An 18,340-nucleotide genomic window follows, 5' to 3' on the forward strand; every position below is an offset into this window, starting at 1 on the left:
GCGCTTTCCTTTTGAACAGACGCTGCGAATGTTCGCGTAGCTGTTTGTGCGTGGTGAGGCTAGGGCGCAACAACTCCGTCCGCGTGGCCTAATCGCATTCTACTTCCGGCCACCGGCGTGTACGGGCGCAGAATGATGAGCTCCGGCGGAGCGGCGATTGCGGCCCAGGCTGGCCGCGGTAACAGGCTTGAGGAAAACGACGATAAGGAATATCAGATTATTTTGCCGCATCTGCCCACCGGACGTGTTGTTTTCAACACAGTTTTTTTGCACGGTGACGTACGAGTGCGACCCTTCAGGGTTGAAGATTTCCGGGACGCCCTGGCCAAGATTGGTACGCTCCCAGACGTGGTGGCCTTGGGGGCTTACCAAATAAACCATGTCTGGGCGGTGACTTTGAACAGCACGGAAGCAACCAAGCGGCTGCTAGCATTCAAGGAGCTTCAAGTGAAAGGTCGACGGTGTATCGTCATTGACCCGGAGGACCAACAGGTGAAGCTACGGCTCCACTGGATGTTGCACGGCGTGGCAGATGAAGATATCCGAACAGCTTTTGCGGCGTTCGGCGAGGTGACGGAAGTGACCCGTGAGCGGTGGCGAGTCCAGGGAGTGCACGAAAAGGGCTCAACAACGAGAACCGTGCTTCTGAAGTTGAAGCCTGGGATGAAGATAGAAGACCTGCCTCACCAGATAAGAGTAGCAGGGGAGTTGGCCCTTGTTGTGGTGCCTGGGCGGCCCATGCAGTGCCTGCGCTGCCGCGGGACCGGTCATGTGCGCCGGGAATGTAAGATTCCGCGGTGTGCGACGTGTAAGCGGTTTGGCCACTCGGAGGAAGACTGCGTACGAACGTATGCAGTGGCTACTGCACCAACAGCGAGGGCGGACATGACGGAACACCGAATGGATGTCGCAGAGACGGAGGATGCCGCAAAAGGGGTCGGAGAGGACGAGAGGGTGACAGCGACGACAGGCATGTTAGTGCCCCCGGGGGGTGGTGACGAGATGCTCGGTGTGCCAGACAGGGAAGTGGCACTGACAAGCAACGGACCGTCGGAAGAAGAAAAGGTGAGCGATGCCGAGAGCTCAAAAATTGAACTTCAGGAGTCTGCGGGCAGAAGGGGGACCCTCGAAGGGAGCAGCGGCCGAGCGACCAACGTCCAGGGCCCTGCGAAGCGTGCCCACAACGGGAGCGCCAGTGAGACGAATGAGGCAGATACAGCTAGCAACGACGAGCCGCCGATAAAAACGCCAATAGGGAGGAGGGCGACCTTCAAACCAAGACCGAATGTCTCGACGGACAGGAGAGCTGCCGAAAAGCCGCCCCCGTCACAAGGTCTGCCAGTCCAACCTCATGGCTCTGGCGTCAACGAAAGCGTCTAGCGCCATGCTAGACGTGAAGGGGTAAGCACCATTCTCTTGGCCTCTTTTCACTCTAAGAAAATGGCTTATGTACTGTCACTAAAGGTTGCGACCCTTAACGTGAGAGGTCTAGCAGCAAAAAGGAAGCAGAGCCAGGTCCTGCGCCTTTTAAATGAAAATGACATCGATATACTTGGAGTTCAAGAGACAAAAGTCGAGGGTGAACAAGAGACCGAGAGCATGGTGCAACGTTTCACGTCGCGGTTTTACGCAGTTGTCAGCCATGCAGTCGGTACATCTGCTGGATGCGTCCTGTTTGTGAAGAAGTTGCCGGGTCTTGTAGTGCAGTCGCATGCTTCTTTTCCGTCGGGTCGGGGTGTGGTCCTCGATTTTAGTTTTTGCTCGGCTGAGTGGCGTGCTGTTTGTATATATGCACCTACGGTAGTTGATGAGAGGGCTGCTTTGTTTGATTTTGTTGAAGATTATTTAAACACGGATAAGCAACTTGTCTTTCTGGGAGATTTCAATTGTGTACTGAGCTCCGGTGACAAAACTAGCCATCGTACATTTAGGGATCGTAGCACAGAGGTACTTTCGCGCTTGATTGACGAGTTTGCACTGGAAGACGTTGCAGAGTGTCTCACGAGCGAGCGACGGGTTCAGTATACGCATTTTCAGGGTGCTAGCCACGCCCGCCTTGACAGAATTTATGTGGCCGCAGAACTGGCTCCAAAATGTCAGGATTATTATGTTTTGGCGGTAACGTACTCAGATCACTGCATGGTTCAGTGTATAATTGGAACAAGAAAGAGAGGTAGCGGTTTTAGTTGGGAATTGTGGAAGTTAAATAATAAACTGCTGAATGACGAGCAATTCACCAGACTATTAGAAGAAGAAATTGGTAGGATTTGTCAGGAGGACAGCCACGAACTGGGTCAAGAATGGGAACTGTGTAAGCAACAAATAAAAAGCAAAGCTATAGAAAAGGCCAGCTGCATAAGGTTTCAAGAAAAACAAAATGAAATGCATTTAAGATCTTTGCTAGATAAATTGTTAGGCCTGGAGTGTAACACGCCAGGGTTATACATGGACGATATTAGAAAAATAAAACAAAGACTTCAACTGAATGACGAAGACCGTTATCGCGGAGCACTGGTGCGTGCGAGAGCGGAAAAACTTGCCATGGATGAGACGGCGACAAAAAGATCGTTGGGAATAGAAAAAGCAAATGCAAGGCGAAATCACGTGGCAGAGGTAGATTGGGCAGGACGCACAGAGACCGATAACGAAGGAATCGCGAAAGCTTTCCGGGAGTATTATGAAGAGCTATTTTCGTCCCGAGAGGTTAATTTGGACCGTTTCAAAGAATCCTTTCTTGACGCGATGACAAAAATTGATGACGAACAAAAAGAAAGACTGGAGCGGCCAATAAGCGAAAAAGAAGTGCAGCAGGCAATAGAAAATTTAAACCCTGGGAAATCACCCGGGCCTGATGGCCTGAGTGCGGCTTTTTATAAAGCGTTCAAGGAACAGCTATCTCCTTTGTTGTGTGCCTTATTTAATGAAGCGTATGAACTGAAGGCACTGCCTGCGTCTTTCGGATCGTCGCACACAGTACTTATTCCGAAAACTGACCAACCAGATAAGCTTAGGCAGTTGTCGTCTTACAGGCCCATTGCTCTGACAAACGTTGATTACAAGATTTATATGAAGGTGCTTGCTGGCAGACTACAAACGGTTATATGCGAACTAGTGGGCCCTCACCAAACGTGCGGTATCAAAGGGCGATCTATCTTTCAGAACATTCACAAAGCGAGAAGTGTGCTCGAATGCTGCGATGCAACTCATGCGTGTGTTGCGTTACTGCAGTTGGACTTGGAGAAAGCTTTTGATTGTGTGGCACATACTATTCTGTTCAGTATATTAGACTATGTTAATGTCGGCTCTGTTATTCGAGAGGGAGTGGCCTTGGCGTACCGTAACTGCACTACGAGATTAATTGTCAATAAGTCACTGGGGGCCCCCATCAACGTACGACGTTCGGTGCGCCAAGGTTGCCCCCTCAGCCCTCTTTTGTTCGGCATTTATATTGAAACATTGTGTTTAAGCATCCTACAAAACAATGACATTGATGGTTTTCGACTGCAGGAGTCAGAAGTCAAATTGCTGGCTTACGCAGACGACGTTGCGGTTTTTTGTGTGAATAAGGAGAGTATAAAGAGGACAGTGGATGTGGTAAAACATTTTAGCAAAGTCAGAGGGAGTAAAGTTAACTGGGGTAAGTGCCTGGGATTTTGGCACGGAGAATGGCAGCTGACCCCCGACACTTACGCTAATGTGTCGTGGGTTACAGCGCCTGCAAAGTACTTGGGTGTGCCCTTGGAATTTTACAAGGAAAGCGAGCCATACTGGCTAGAGCAGGTCAGAGAAACCCGTGAAAAAGCGGAGAAATGGAAAAGCGCTCAATTATCAATATTTGCAAGAGCCGCAGTTTGCAACCTTTTTTTAATTAGTAAGTTATGGTATGTAATGCAAGTGTTGCATTGCTCCCGTGTAAATGTGCAAAAATTGCATCGAGTTTTTGCGGTGTTTGTTTGGGCCTCGAGTTGGGAGAGGTGCAGTCGGACAAATTTGTTCCGGCAGGTGAAGCATGGGGGGCTTGGTCTGGGTCATTTGTTTGTGCGACAGGTTGTAAACCGGTTTATGTTTTTTAGGGATGCCAGTGATCCATTCCTGCGCACAGTGTGTCAACAAAGACTTGGTCGAGCGTTGCCTGATTTCGTAGTTTATACTCAATGTATGCAGGGCTCTCTTTTTGGATTCTTTAGGGAAATTGTAGTGAGCGTGAATTTCTTAAGCACACGTTTTTCGAAAGAGTATTTAAGTAATGTTAAAAGGAGAACATTATACAAGGATGTATGTGAAGTGGTGTTCCCGGTGCCCTTGTACCGAGCTTTATACTATGGAGGCACAGGAAGTAATGTATTAAAACGCGTAAAGAAAATGCAAGTTGCTACGGGAGCTAAAACGTTTTTCTTTATGCTACATACCGGTACTTTGAGTGTAAAATCATTTATGGAGGAAAAGGGTATTTTCCTACCGTGGGGGGCCCAATGTCTCATCTGCAAACAGCCAGAGACAATAGATCACGTGTTTTTGCATTGCTGGGAGGGGGTATATTTGTGGGATGTTCTGCAAAGGACAATAAAAAAACAGTTGCCACTTGATTCCCATGGCATTAGGTATTTGCCATTGGAAAACCACGATGATATGCCGTTAGACCAGGTTATGTTAATGTGCCTCCACAGTATATGGCGGGCGCGAATGGCTGGTTATCACTGCGATCCAGATGCACGGCCAGCCCGCATGTATTTCCGTGAAAGTGTGCAGCGATGGCTCGACGTGCTTAAATTGCAACCATGTGCTCCTGAGTGGCTGTCAAAGCTGGAACCTTTGACGGTGCTCAAGGAATTTTAAAATGACAATGCCTGCCTCTCAGTGGGGGATAGGCAACGCGAACTAGCTTTGTGTACATATATTATTCCTTTGTTCCTGTTGTTTTGTTTTCCAGTGCGTTGTATTTGTGTCAAAGTCAGGCAATAAAGAAAAAAAAAAAAAAAGTCCGCGTGGCCTAATGGATAAGGCGTCTGACTTCGGATCGGAACACTGCAGGTTCGAGCCCTGTCGCGGACGTGCTTATTTGTTTTTTATTCTCAGCACGAAATATCCCTCTTCGCATCGATGGAAACGGCCCGTGGCCAATCTTGAAGGCGCAGTTTAGCAACCCTAGCAGGAGCAGGCCATGAGGAGACGATAGAGGGCACGTGGGATACAGAACACACGTTGCTTCTCGCGCTTTCGTTTTGAACGGACGCTGCGAACGTTCGCGTAGCTGTTTGTGCGTGGTGAGGCTAGGGTGCAACAAATCCGTCCGCGTGGCCTAATGGATAAGGCGTCTGACTTCGGATCAGAAGACTGCAGGTTCGAGTCCTGTCGCGGACGTGCTGATTTGTTTTTTTATTCTCAGCACGAAATATCCCTCTTCGCATCGATGGAAACGGCCCGTGGCCAATCTTGAAGGCGCAGTTTAGCAACCCTATCAGGAGCAGGCCATGAGGAGACGATAGAGGGCACGTGGGATACAGAACACACGTTGCTTCTCGCGCTTTCGTTTTGAACGGACGCTGCGAACGTTCGCGTAGCTGTTTGTGCGTGGTGAGGCTAGGGTGCAACAAATCCGTCCGCGTGGCCTAATGGATAAGGCGTCTGACTTCGGATCAGAAGACTGCAGGTTCGAGTCCTGTCGCGGACGTGCTGATTTGTTTTTTATTTTCAGCACGAAATATCCCTCTTCGCATCGATGGAAACGGCCCGTGGCCAATCTTGAAGGCGCAGTGTAGCAACCCTAGCAGGAGCAGGCCAGGAGGAGACGATAGAGGGCACGTGGGATACAGAACACACGTTGCTTCCCGCGCTTTCCTTTTGAACAGACGCTGCGAACGTTCGCGTAGCTGTTTGTGCGTGGTGAGGCTAGGGCGCAACAAATCCGTCCGCGTGGCCTAATGGATAAGGCGTCTGACTTCGGATCAGAAGACTGCAAGTTCGAGTCCTGTCGCGGACGTGCTTATTTGTTTTTTATTCTCAGCACGAAATATCCCTCTTCGCATCGATGGAAACGGCCCGTGGCCAATCTTGAAGGCGCAGTTTAGCAACCCTAGCAGGAGCAGGCCATGAGGAGACGATAGAGGGCACGTGGGATACAGAACACACGTTGCTTCTCGCGCTTTCGTTTTGAACGGACGCTGCGAACGTTCGCGTAGCTGTTTGTGCGTGGTGAGGCTAGGGTGCAACAAATCCGTCCGCGTGGCCTAATGGATAAGGCGTCTGACTTCGGATCAGAAGACTGCAGGTTCGAGTCCTGTCGCCGACGTGCTGATTTGTTTTTTATTCTCAGCACGAAATATCCCTCTTCGCATCGATGGAAACGGCCCGTGGCCAATCTTGAAGGCGCAGTTTAGCAACCCTATCAGGAGCAGGCCATGAGGAGACGATAGAGGGCACGTGGGATACAGAACACACGTTGCTTCCCGCGCTTTCCTTTTGAACAGACGCTGCGAATGTTCGCGTAGCTGTTTGTGCGTGGTGAGGCTAGGGCGCAACAAATCCGTCCGCGTGGCCTAATGGATAAGGCGTCTGACTTCGGATCAGAAGACTGCAAGTTCGAGTCCTGTCGCGGACGTGCTGATTTGTTTTTTATTCTCAGCACGAAATATCCCTCTTCGCATCGATGGAAACGGCCCGTGGCCAATATTGAAGGCGCAGTGTAGCAACCCTAGCAGGAGCAGGCCATGAGGAGACGATAGAGGGCACGTGGGATACAGAACACACTGTAACGAAGTGTTCGCCAGTTGGACTTTCGTGACGGCACGACGGCTCCGCCGCATTGAAGAAAGGGACCAGGCGATTTCGATTGATGACACAAGTTAACTGAATTTAATAAAGATGAACTCAAACAATAATTAAAGCGAATCCAGTAGTACCAAATAAACAACAAACTCAAATTAACAACACCTCAGTTAGGCATATGCGACATCTTCCGAGCAGGGGTCCCGAGCAGCAGCTTGGATGGTCGCCGTCCTCCCTTACTTGTCGCCAATACCCCTCTGTCTAGGTTCTTCAGGACTCTCCAGGCAGTGTTTGTTACCAGACGGAAATGCGCTTATCGGAGCCAATGAGACGACTTTCTTTACAGCTGAGAAACCAATAGGACGCAGGTGCACGCGAGATTGTTTCCTGGCGAGCACCGCGTGAATTTCTAGAAGACGCGGCGCATCTCCGCCTGGCACTTAAACACACAGAAGGTAAACCAAAAACACATGGGCAGCAAGGACGCAGACGGCACAAAACACAAAGGTCCGTCCGTGCTCTAAGCCGTCGCCCCCAAGCCCTCAGGCGTTAACCGGTTGGGACGCGAGCTTTCAACAGCTCGCCTCCTTCACAGCCGTTAACCATTTTCCGAACGGCGTACATCGCGAATACCCCCCAAGAAGAAGGGGAAAGCACAGCCACGCCGTGCAGGCAAGAAAATAGGAGCGCTCCCCGGCTGTGTACGGGTCCGGAAAACGGCGCGCGACATAGGCATAGCTCGCTATGCGACACCTCCCCCCTATGAAAAAGAGTGTTCCACTCGGTCACAACCATGCCCGCCATGCCCGTACAAATCAACCGCAAGGAAATGCTATGAATAACTATGTACAAGGTTCAAAAATGAAATTACGTCTACTGGATAGGACCACGCAACAATACCAAAATTGAATGAAATATACACACTGTCGGAAAAACGAGAAAATATAAATGTCAGGTGAAACAGATTACAACCAGGAAGGTAGAGCAGAACACTTACACGCAATAAAACATTGTCATATCAGTCAAAATGTTACAGGGCACACTCAAAATGTCCACTTGCACGTATTCACATAAAACACAAAACATCCGGGAGTATATACAAAGAAAAGTCACGGCGGATTAATTAACACTTCCGTCCGCGCTGTAATACATCTCGGTCTCACTGTCATAATCGGTCCTTACTCCTTTGGGGTTGGTGCGAGTTCCCGTGGGTCTACACTGAAATGTCGATTCGGAGTATGAATATGTCTCAGTCGCACTTCCAGCAGAGGTACCGCGATCACTGTTTGTCACGGTCGAGGCCGCTGCACGTTTTGGCCTTGCGGAGACACGAACTCAGCGCTCAAACGCATGCACACCATCATCACGATCACCGTTTGCTGTCTCGTCGTCGGCGTCCTCATCAGAAGCAAGCCGCGGGTGGTATTGTTTCAGACGTTCAGCGTTGACGACATCCCACTTTCGGCCGGTGCGATCGACGACCTCCCAGTTATTTTCTGATACCTTCCGGAGCAGACGGAACGGCCCGTGGTATCTGTGGAGCAGTTTGGTGGTTTTTTCTTTCGATCGAGAAGGCGTCCACAGGTACACAAGGTCTCCCGGATAGAAAACAGCATCCCGTCGTTTGGAGTCGTATGCCCTTTTGTTCTTTTCTTGCCGGTCTTTCTCACGCTGAGCTACGACTTGGCGCGCCTGGCGAAGCCGGTGCACCACCTTGTGAGCATCCACTTCGTCACAGTCGTCTTGCGCGATACCGAGGGCCACCTCAACAGGAAGTGTTGGCTCGTGTCCGTGAAGAAGAAAAAACGGTGAAAAACCCGTCGTTTCGTGCTGCGACGAATTATAGGCGAAAAGAACATAAGGCAGGAATTCGTCCCAGTCCCGATGATGCGAGGACACATACATGCTGAGCATGTCGGCAAGCGTGCGGTTGAAACGTTCGCACAAGCCATTGGCTTGCGGGTGGTACGCTTTTGTTTTCACGTGGTCTGTACCCATGGCTTTAAATATTTCCTCAATCAAGGAAGCAACAAAATGTTGTCCGCGGTCCGTAATGATGCGGCCTGGTGCCCCGTGGCGTAGGACGATCTCTCGCACAAAGCCCTGCGCGGCCTCAGCAGCTGTAGCCGCCGGGCATGCTACTGCTTCGACCCACTTCGTGTGGTAATCAGTCATCACGAGGATGTAGCGGTTTCCGGATTGACTCTTCGTAAATGGTCCCAAAAAGTCCATTCCAACCTGTTTAAAAGGCATTCCCACCGGTGGAAGAGGCTGGAGAAACCCGATTGGTTTGCCCGGTGGGGCTTTGCGCGTCTGGCAGTCAGGGCAAGACAGCACGTAGTTTGATACCTGCGCGAACATCTTAGGCCAGAAGTAACGCCTACGTATCTTCTCCCATGTACGCTTGACCCCGAGGTGTCCCGCCGTGAGATCATCGTGGCAGCCCCTTAGCACCTCTGACCGCAAACATTTTGGTACAACCAGTGCGTCGTAGTCTGACTCGAAACCTTTCGCTCGTCTGTGCAACACACCGTTGATCATTCGAAAACACCGTGCCGTTTTTTTCAGTGTTCTGGCAACGGGTGAATCCGGGTTCTCCAGGTGTCCTATCACTTCCCTCATCCAAGGGTCTTCCCTCTGCTTCATGCCTACATCCACGCGACCTAGCACAAGCAGCGGTGCAAAGTTATCTTCACTAACCGGTGCCGGCTCGCGTGACAGGCGAGAAAGGGTGTCTGCATCTGTGTTCTTCAAACCTGGGCGGTGTTTGAGAGTCAGGTCAAACTCTTGCAATAGCAGGGACCATCTCATGAGGCGTCCATTCGGATTCTTGACATTCATCAGCCATGCGAGGCTGGCTTGATCTGTGATCACGGTGAAGTTACTGCCGAATATATAAGGTTGAAACTGCCTACAGGCGTAAACGACAGCCAGACATTCCTTTTCTGTGGTGCTGTAATTAGCTTCCGCTTTGTTGAGATGACGGCTGGCGTAGGCGATGACATGCTCCCGACCCTCGTCTTTTTGAACCAGCACAGCACCAAGACCGTAGTCACAGGCATCCGTATGAATGCCTGGCTCGAATTGACGCAGAACTGGCGCTGTAGTCAGCTTCTCTTTGAGCGCTTGCATTGCCCCCTCGCATGCCGTGTACCACTCAAACGAAACATTCTTTCTTGTCAAATTAGTCAAAGGTCGGGAAATTAGGGAGAAATCCTTGATGAAACGCCGATAATAATTGCAGATTCCCAGGAAACTCTGAACTCCTTTCTTTCTTTTTTTTTGGCGCTGGGAGCTTTTCGATCGCGGCTATTTTGTCCGGATCTGGTCTGATGTTCTCTCCAGTCAGCACGTGCCCGAGATACCTGATTTCTTGTTGCGCGAAGCTGCATTTTTCCGGCTTCAGACGCAAGTTGGCTTCATCAAGAGCGCTTAACACCTTTTCCAAGTCCTCTAGGTGAGTTTTCATGGTCTTCGAGAAAATGACGATGTCATCCAAATAGGCCAAACACACTCTCCAGAGAAGACCACTCAAAACTTTGTTGATCATCCTCTGGAATGTCGCGGGGGCATTGCACAGACCGAAAGGAACGACATTGAACTCGTACAGACCGGAGCCGCATGCGTATGCTGTCTTCGACTTGTCCTCTTCGCGGATTCCTACCTGCCAATAGCCTGAAGTGAGGTCGAGCGTCGTGAAATATCGAGAACCCTGCAGCAGATCCAGAATGTCATCGATTCGCGGTAATGGGTGCACGTCTTTCTCGGTAACCGCGTTCACCCTTCGGGAATCAACGCAGAAACGCCAACCTCCCTGCGGCTTTTTCACGAGAACGACGGGCGATGACCAGGGGCTGTGCGACTCTCTGATCACTCCGTCACGAAACATTTCTTCCCCTTGCGCTTTAATGACCTCCCTCTCGAAGGGTGAGTGGCGGTACGGATGTTGACAAATGGGGGCTGAGCTGCCCGTGTTTATAGTATGCTCCGTTACGTGAGTGCGCTGAATCGGATTGTGCTCGCCGGTAAACAGGTGACGAAACTTATGAATAACGGACAAGAGCTTATCCCTCTCAGATAGCGTCAGGTGTGGCCCAGTTTGGACGTCAAAGTCCTCTGTCGCAGTGGGGTCGTGTGGCACGGCGAGTCCGAGTTGCGCCTCATGAAGTGATGTGGCCCAGCCGATCTTCGCGTCGCGATGTACCACTATCGGCAGCAAGGTAGGGTTTGCAACACGGACGATTCCGATTCCACCAACCACGTTCACGACGGTCCGCGCCACCTGCAGTCCACTTCTAAGGGTTGACTTTGGCTCGACCAGCTGAATTCCGTCTCTCGGTATGTGTACCCTTAAAATGGCTTCCGTACGAGGCTCGATGGAAACTTGGTCTTTACTTCGTGCAGTGACCACATTTGACTGCGATTGCACGCTAGCATCGAGGTGCAGCTGGTACACTTCACTCCCTATTTTTAGTTGTTTACGTAGGAAGTCAATCAGCAGGTTTGCCTGCCGGCAAAATGGGAGCCCCCCTATCAACTCATAAGGGCAGTCCTTGAGGACAATGAATTTTACGCTGAATCTGGTTGATCCGAATTGAAGCACTACTTCTGTTTCTCCTACAGGTGCTAATAAGTCTCCGCTGATTCCTTTGATAAAAGCAGTGCCCTCAGTTAGTTCGACTTTTGAAGCAATTTTAGCCGCGAAGCTGGAAGAAATGATGTTTACGGAGGCGCCAGTGTCGATGAGAAGGGTGTTCTTCAAATTATTTGCCTCGACTTGGACCGTGAGGAGTTGGTCTTCAGTCATCACGCTCACAGATCGGCCAGGCTGACCACCTAAGCCCGGCCGTTCCCGTTTCCCGGATTGGGAGCCTGCTCGTCGCGCGCATTTCTCTGTTCGCGGTCCTCGTCTCTCCATCGCTGGCGACAATCCCGAGCTATGTGACCGCTTCGGTTACAGTAGTGGCATCGCGGCCGTCCGTCGTCTTCACGCGAGGTTCTCTAGGGCCATGGCGCGCGCCTACGAAAAATTTCTTCTTCCATTGCCTTTAGACGTCCGGATAACGATTCTAGAGAGGCGGCGATCGCCTTGAAATCTTGCTCACCTGCGAGCCTTTGTTGTTGACCATGGGAGGCAACAGTGTAGGTGGGGCTGCCCAGATCCCGGCGCAGTCAACGGACGAGGCTCGTTGTCAGCACTGCCAGCTGTTGGCAATATGTTAGAATTGCAAACACAGGGTCCCGTTGCCAGGTAGGTGGTGTTTGCTGCGGTGGCCGGCAGCACCCGGGAAGTGAAACCCATCAGCGCGGCCTGACTGAGGCGTTGCAGTGTCTGCAGGAAGTCGGTGCAGCTGGACGGATTGGATATTATCATCTTCTCCATTGTCGCCGGTTGTAGGCCCCGCAGCAGATGATGCAATTTGTCTTCTTCCGGCATTTTGCGGTCGACCCTGGCGCACAGCTGCAGCACATCATAAAAGTATTGCTCCGGAGACTCTCCGACGGCAGGTGTACTCGATTCTGCAGCGGAAGGTGAGCGATTTCCGTCGCGTGGCGGCTGCTGAAGCAGGTCTTCAGCTTCGCCGCCCAGTCACTCCACGAAATCGGCGCACCGGTAAGCACCTGTGTGGTGTGCCACTTCTTCGCATCGCCATCAAGGGCAAGGTATAAAAATTTCACCTTTGTGTCGTTGTCCCAAGCGTTCAACAATGATACGTGCTCGTAGCAGGTCAGCCATTCCGCCACGGACTCCTCAGGGGTTCCCTTAAAAACAAGAGGGGGGATGGACATCCTCGGTGGAGAGCTCGTCATCGTAGCGAAGTCAGCTGTAGCCTGCATGTCCGGATCACTCCTGAGGTGGGGCGCATCTCCGGTAGAGTGGGGTCGTCGTTACCACGCATCTTCCACCACTTGTAACGAAGTGTTCGCCAGTTGGACTTTCGTGACGGCACGACGGCTCCGCCGCATTGAAGAAAGGGACCAGGCGATTTCGATTGATGACACAAGTTAACTGAATTTAATAAAGATGAACTCAAACAATAATTAAAGCGAATCCAGTAGTACCAAATAAACAACAAACTCAAATTAACAACACCTCAGTTAGGCATACGCGACATCTTCCGAGCAGGGGTCCCGAGCAGCAGCTTGGATGGTCGCCGTCCTCCCTTACTTGCCGCCAAAACCCCTCTGTCTACGTTCTTCAGGACTCTCCAGGCAGTGTTTGTTACCAGGCGGAAATGCGCTTATCGGAGCCAATGAGACGACTTTCTTTACAGCTGAGAAACCAATAGGACGCCGGTGCACGCGGGATTGTTTCCTGGCGAGCACCGCGTGAATTTCTAGAAGACGCGGCGCATCTCCGCCTGGCACCCAAACACACAAAAGGTAAACCAAAAACACATGGGCAGCAAGGACGCAGGCGGCACAAAACACAAAGCTCCGTCCGTGCTCTCAGCCGTCGCCCCCAAGCCCTCAGGCGTTAACCGGTTGGGACGCGAGCTTTCAACAGCTCGCCTCCTTCACAGCCGTTAACCATTTTCCGAACGGCGTACATAGCGAATACCCCCCAAGAAGAAGGGGAAAGCACAGCCACGCCGTGCAGGCAAGAAAAAAGGACCGCTCCCCGGCTGTGTACGGGTCCGGAAAACGGCGCGCGACATAGGCATAGCTCGCTATGCGACAACACGTTGCTTCCCGCGCTTTCCTTTTGAACAGACGCTGCGAACGTTCGCGTAGCTGTTTGTGCGTGGTGAGGCTAGGGTGCAACAAATCCGTCCGCGTCATTCTACTTCCGGCTACCGTTCGGTGCGGACGCAGGATCATGGGCTCCACCGGAGCGGCGATAGCGGCCCAGGCTGGCTGCGGAAACAGGTCCGACGCAAGTACTGATAGCGAGTATCAGATCGTTTTGCCTCAGCTGCCTACAGGACGTGTTGCGTTAAACACGCTTTTTTTACACGGAGATGTTAAAGCTAGACCCTTCCGAGTCGAGGATTTCCGCGATGCGCTCGCCGAGACGGACGCGCTCCCCGAGGTTGTCGCCTTGGGGGCGTATCAGGTAAATCACGTATGGGCTGTCACTTTCAAGACCGCTGAAGCCACAAAGCGCATCTGTGATTTGAAAGAGCTTAACGGTAAGGGGCGACGATGCATTATTTTCGACCCTCAAGACCAGCAAGTCCGCCTCCGACTTCACTGGATGCTCCACGGTGTCGCTGACGAAGATATTCGGACGGCTTTCGCCCCATTCGGCAACGTAACCGAAGTCACCCGTGAACGATGGCCCGTCTCGGGTGTAAGCGAAAAAGGCTCCACAACACGGTCCGTACTCCTGAAGTTGAGGACAGGGATGAAATTGGATGACCTTCCCCATCAACTGAGGGTAGCAGGCGAGTTGGCACTCGTCGTAGTGCCCGGAAGGCATATGCAATGTCTACGTTGTCACGGCTCCGGACACGTGCGACGCGAGTGTAAAGTGCCGCGTTGCTCTCGCTGCCGGCGCTTCGGACACGCGGAAGTGGAGTGTGTGCGCACGTACGCGGCAACAACGCTACCAGCTATGAGAGAGAGAGACGCCCGAGGACGTGATGGACGTTGCCGAGGCTGAAGAAGCAGCGAAGGGAACCCAAGACAACAGGGGAGGTTCCGCAGTGCCAGATAATGTGGCGACATCGCATGGCACGGATAAAGAGGTTTGCGTGGACACCAGCACTCAAGAGCCAGCGTCGGCTGTACCGGAGTTGTCCTTGAAAAAGGACGTGTTCAGTCAAGGCGCCGCACAACAGGGACCAGCAATGAGTGTGAGTGCTACCACGGAAGTCGGAGCTCGGCCAACGGGCACCGCTTGTGCGCCAAAGCGTCCGCATGTCGAGGCCGGCAACTGTGCTGACAAAGGGAACCTGAGCAACAACGAGGAGCCACCAGCGAAAGCGACACAGAGCCGACGACCACCGTTCAGGCCCAAACCTAATACCTCGGCAGACAGGAAAACCGCTGAAAAGCCTTCCCCGCAGCAAGTCAAGTCGGGCCCACCACAAGTGATGGCGGTGGGACCTCTGGAACTGTCTAGCGGCACGCTAGACGTGAAAAGTAAGCGCCTTGCTCCCGGTGTCCTCCTTATGCATGAAAATGGCGATTAAACAGGCCCTGAGCGTAGCAACGCTTAACGTCCGTGGGTTGGCAGGGAGACGAAAACAAATCCAAGTACATCACCTTTTGACAGAGCTAGACATAGACGTGCTAGCGGTTCAAGAAACCAAAGTGGAAGGGGAGGAGGCGACTGGGAGCATGGTGCAGTGTTTCACGTCAAAGTATGATGTGGCTGCTAGTCACGCGGTGGGTTCATCGGCTGGGTGCCTTCTGCTTGTTAGGCGGTTGCCAGGACTGACAGTGCGGGCCGTGACCTCATCCGCATGTGGAAGGCTCATTGTCTGCGACGTCGTTTTTCACAGTAGCGAATGGCGCGTTCTGTGTGTGTATGCACCCAATACTGTTGAAGAAAGGTTCAACTTCTTCACAAGCATGCAACGATATTTAAGTTCAGAGAGGAAACTCGTGGTGATGGGGGATTTTAACTGCGTGTTAAGCGCTAGAGATAAGACCTCAAACCGTGCCTACAAAGATGCAAGCACTGACTGCTTGTCTCAGATGATTGGTGAATTTTCGCTGGAAGACGTTGCGGAGTGTTTGGATGGTGCGCGCAGTGTGCTTTACACTCATTTCCAGGGATCCAGTCATGCGCGACTCGATCGGATTTATGTATCGTTGGATGCGATACCAAACTGTCAAAATTATGCCGTTATCGCGATTTCGTTTTCCGATCACTGTCTTGTGAAGTGCAGTATTGGACCTAGAAATCAAAGCAAACATTTTCTCTGGGAACTCTCGAAGTTAAATTCTAAACTCTTAGATGACCAGGTTTTACGTGATACTATATTAGAGAAGATAAAATAAATAGAGAAGCGACCTAACAGTATCATTGCGGAGCAGTGGGAGCTATTTAAACAAGAAATAAAGATGAAAGCGATAGAACGAGGTAGTCGCATTCGGCATAATGAAAAGCGAGAAGAGGCAGGACTAAGGTCAACACTAAACATGTTAGTTGCTCACGAAAGCAAACAGCCGGGGGTGTATAAAGATGACATCAAAAATATTAAAAAGAAAATAGAGTTAATGGATGAGGAACGATATCGTGGAGCGATTGTTCGTGCAAGGTTTGAAAGATTGACAGCTGGCGAGGCCCCCACTAAGCGGGCCCTCAGTCTCGAAAAAGCACACGCTCGTCGAAACGAAATACTAGAAATAGAATGGAACGGCAGCCGTATGACGGATAAGGATGACATAGCACGTGCGTTCTACGATTACTATCAGCAGCTATTCGCAATAAGGGACATTGAGTTGGAGAAGTTTAAGGGGGTGTTTGTTTCTTCATTACCCCGACTGGACAACTGCACAAAAGAAAGACTAGAGCAGGTAATTTCCGAGCAAGAGGTAGCACGAGCAATAGAAAACCTAAACCCAGGGAAGTCGCCTGGGCCTGACGGTTTGAGCGCAGCTTTCTACAAAGCATTTAAGGAAGAGCTATCCCCGCTGTTGGCAGAAGTTTTTAACGAAGGGTTCCACCTTAAAGTGTTACCGCCTTCGTTTGCCACGTCACACACTGTGTTAATACCTAAAACTAATGAAACGGAGAAATTAAGATTTGTGACATCATACAGGCCTATATCACTAACAAATGTTGATTACAAAATTCTAATGAAAGTTCTTGCGGCCAGGCTGCAGACAGTAATTCAAGAGATAGTCGGCACCCATCAGACTTGTGGCATCAAAGGACGGTCCATAACTACTAATATACATAAGGCGAGGTGCGTGCTGGAGTGCTGCGACGCTGTTTGCGCTAGGGTCGCTGTTCTCCAGCTCGATTTGGAAAAGGCTTTTGATTGTGTTTCTCATGATGCTTTGTTTTCTATTTTGGACTATATCAACGTGGGTTCTGTTATCAGAGAGGGCGTGGCCCTGGCGTACCGAAACTGCACCACGAGATTGATTGTCAACAAGGAACTGGGCGATCCAATAAATGTGCAACGCTTGGTGCGCCAGGGCTGCCCCCTCAGCCCTCTTCTGTTCTGTATATACCGGGTGTCCCAGCTAACTTGAACCAAGGGTTACAAAATAATATATTTAAGGTAGGTCAGTGAAACCAATTGCATACAACTGCCAGCCTGTAAGCGCACTACAGGCAATTTTTTGCTTTGCATTTACTTAATTAGCTAATTATGTTAATTTTTCTAATTTATTAAATATCGACTTTGGACCAAACATGTGAATTGGAAAGTTGTAGAGCACCTTCAGAAACCCCCATTCCATTAACTGCGATAAAGAAAATCTCATGTGTATCTTTTTTTCCGGGCTCAGAAGAAAGCCCGCGAAATACAAATAATACCACGTGACTAGCGCATTTGTGCGCCGCGATTGTGGTGCTCTCAGTCGTGATTTGAGCGAACGACATAAGCTGCGGCCGTGACCCGATGGTCCCGTTGCAGCGGCAGGCAGAAATGTTGGCGATGGTTCGAGCGAGCTCGAGCTCGCCCGTCGCCGCCGCGATTTTGGCCAGGCCTGCGCACCGCAGCAGCCTACATCACGACAGGGGGATGGCGATAAAGAACCGCAGCGCTAATTTTAGTCGAGTCACATGATGTCAACTCGCCCCTTTACCCAATCCTTTATGCGCAGATTCAGTGGCTGATACCTTATCGTTCATTCGTTTGTCGTGACGTTTGCTAATGGGAGAGAAGGAGGCCTTGTTAGAATGTCGGTGGTGTCGGCTCGCCGCTCTCGCTGCTACTGCACCGTCACGTGGGCCGGCTGTCTGACGCGGGCGAAGAAGCCATCGGAGGCATATCGGCCTGCCGCTTTAACGGGGCCAAGAAGACACGGCCGCAGCTGATTTCGTTCGCTCAAACCACGACTGAGAGCACCACAATCGCGGCGCGCAAATGCACTAGTCACGTGGTATTATTTGTATTTCGCGGGCTTTCTTCTGAGCCCGGAAAAAACGATACACGTGAGGCTTTCTTTATCGCAATTAATGAAATGGGGGTTTCTGAAGGTGCTCTACAACTTTCCAATTCACATTTTGGTCTCAAGTTGATATTTAATAAATTAGAGAAATTAACATAATGAGCTAATTAAGTAATTGCAAAACAAAAAATTGCCTGTAGTGCGCAAACAGGCTGGCAGTTGTATGCAATTGGTTTCACTGACCTACCTCAAATATATTATTTTGTAACCCTTGGTTCAAGTTAGCTGGGACACCCGGTATATAGAAACTTTGTGCTTGTCTATTATACGAAGTGAATTTGTCCAGGGCTTCCAACTGCATATGTGCGAGGTGAAACTCTTGGCGTACGCAGATGACGTAGCAGTTTTCTGCTTGGACAAAGAAAGTGTACTCAAGGCTGTTGAGATAGTGAAAGAATTCAGTGCGATTTCAGGAAGCCCAGTAAACTGGGTAAAGTGCTTAGGGTTCTGGCATGGGGAGTGGTCATCGACACCCAATGTTTTTGCCAACGTAACC

General features: G+C 50.9%; 1 protein-coding gene, 1 long non-coding RNA gene and 6 other non-coding genes across 8 annotated transcripts in view; all 8 read left to right on the forward strand.

The window, feature by feature from the left end:
- LOC146208109 (uncharacterized) overlaps nt 1-18,340 on the forward strand; it is a 91,656-nt gene that overhangs the window by 47,014 nt on the left and 26,302 nt on the right. The gene's annotated exons all lie outside the window — the stretch shown is intronic.
- LOC146208141 (uncharacterized) lies at nt 133-12,080 on the forward strand. The gene is made up of 2 exons (XM_084596964.1): nt 133-1,065; nt 12,021-12,080. Exons 1-2 carry the CDS (start codon nt 133-135, stop codon nt 12,078-12,080), a joined length of 993 nt encoding a protein of 330 aa, XP_084453090.1.
- TRNAR-UCG (transfer RNA arginine (anticodon UCG)) lies at nt 4,980-5,052 on the forward strand. The gene has a single exon. It is a non-coding gene; the product is annotated as a tRNA-Arg (tRNA).
- On the forward strand, nt 5,289-5,361 carry TRNAR-UCG (transfer RNA arginine (anticodon UCG)). Its single transcript has one exon. It is a non-coding gene; the product is annotated as a tRNA-Arg (tRNA).
- TRNAR-UCG (transfer RNA arginine (anticodon UCG)) lies at nt 5,599-5,671 on the forward strand. The gene has a single exon. It is a non-coding gene; the product is annotated as a tRNA-Arg (tRNA).
- Nucleotides 5,908-5,980, forward strand: TRNAR-UCG (transfer RNA arginine (anticodon UCG)). The gene has a single exon. It is a non-coding gene; the product is annotated as a tRNA-Arg (tRNA).
- Nucleotides 6,217-6,289, forward strand: TRNAR-UCG (transfer RNA arginine (anticodon UCG)). The gene has a single exon. It is a non-coding gene; the product is annotated as a tRNA-Arg (tRNA).
- TRNAR-UCG (transfer RNA arginine (anticodon UCG)) lies at nt 6,526-6,598 on the forward strand. Its single transcript has one exon. It is a non-coding gene; the product is annotated as a tRNA-Arg (tRNA).

The sequence above is a fragment of the Amblyomma maculatum genome, chromosome 1 (assembly GCF_055883805.1).
Source record: "Amblyomma maculatum isolate TAMU_Amacu chromosome 1, ASM5588380v1, whole genome shotgun sequence".
Taxonomy (NCBI): Eukaryota; Metazoa; Arthropoda; class Arachnida; order Ixodida; family Ixodidae; genus Amblyomma; species Amblyomma maculatum.

Coding starts and splice junctions, on each gene's coding strand:
- LOC146208141 (XM_084596964.1), top strand. CDS start 133: ATGATGAGCTCCGGCGGAGCGGCGATTGCGGCCCAGGCTGGCCGCGGT. Junction 1,066..12,020: donor GACCGTCGGAAGAAGAAAAG/GTGAGCGATGCC, acceptor GTTGCCAGGTAG/GTGGTGTTTGCTGCGGTGGC.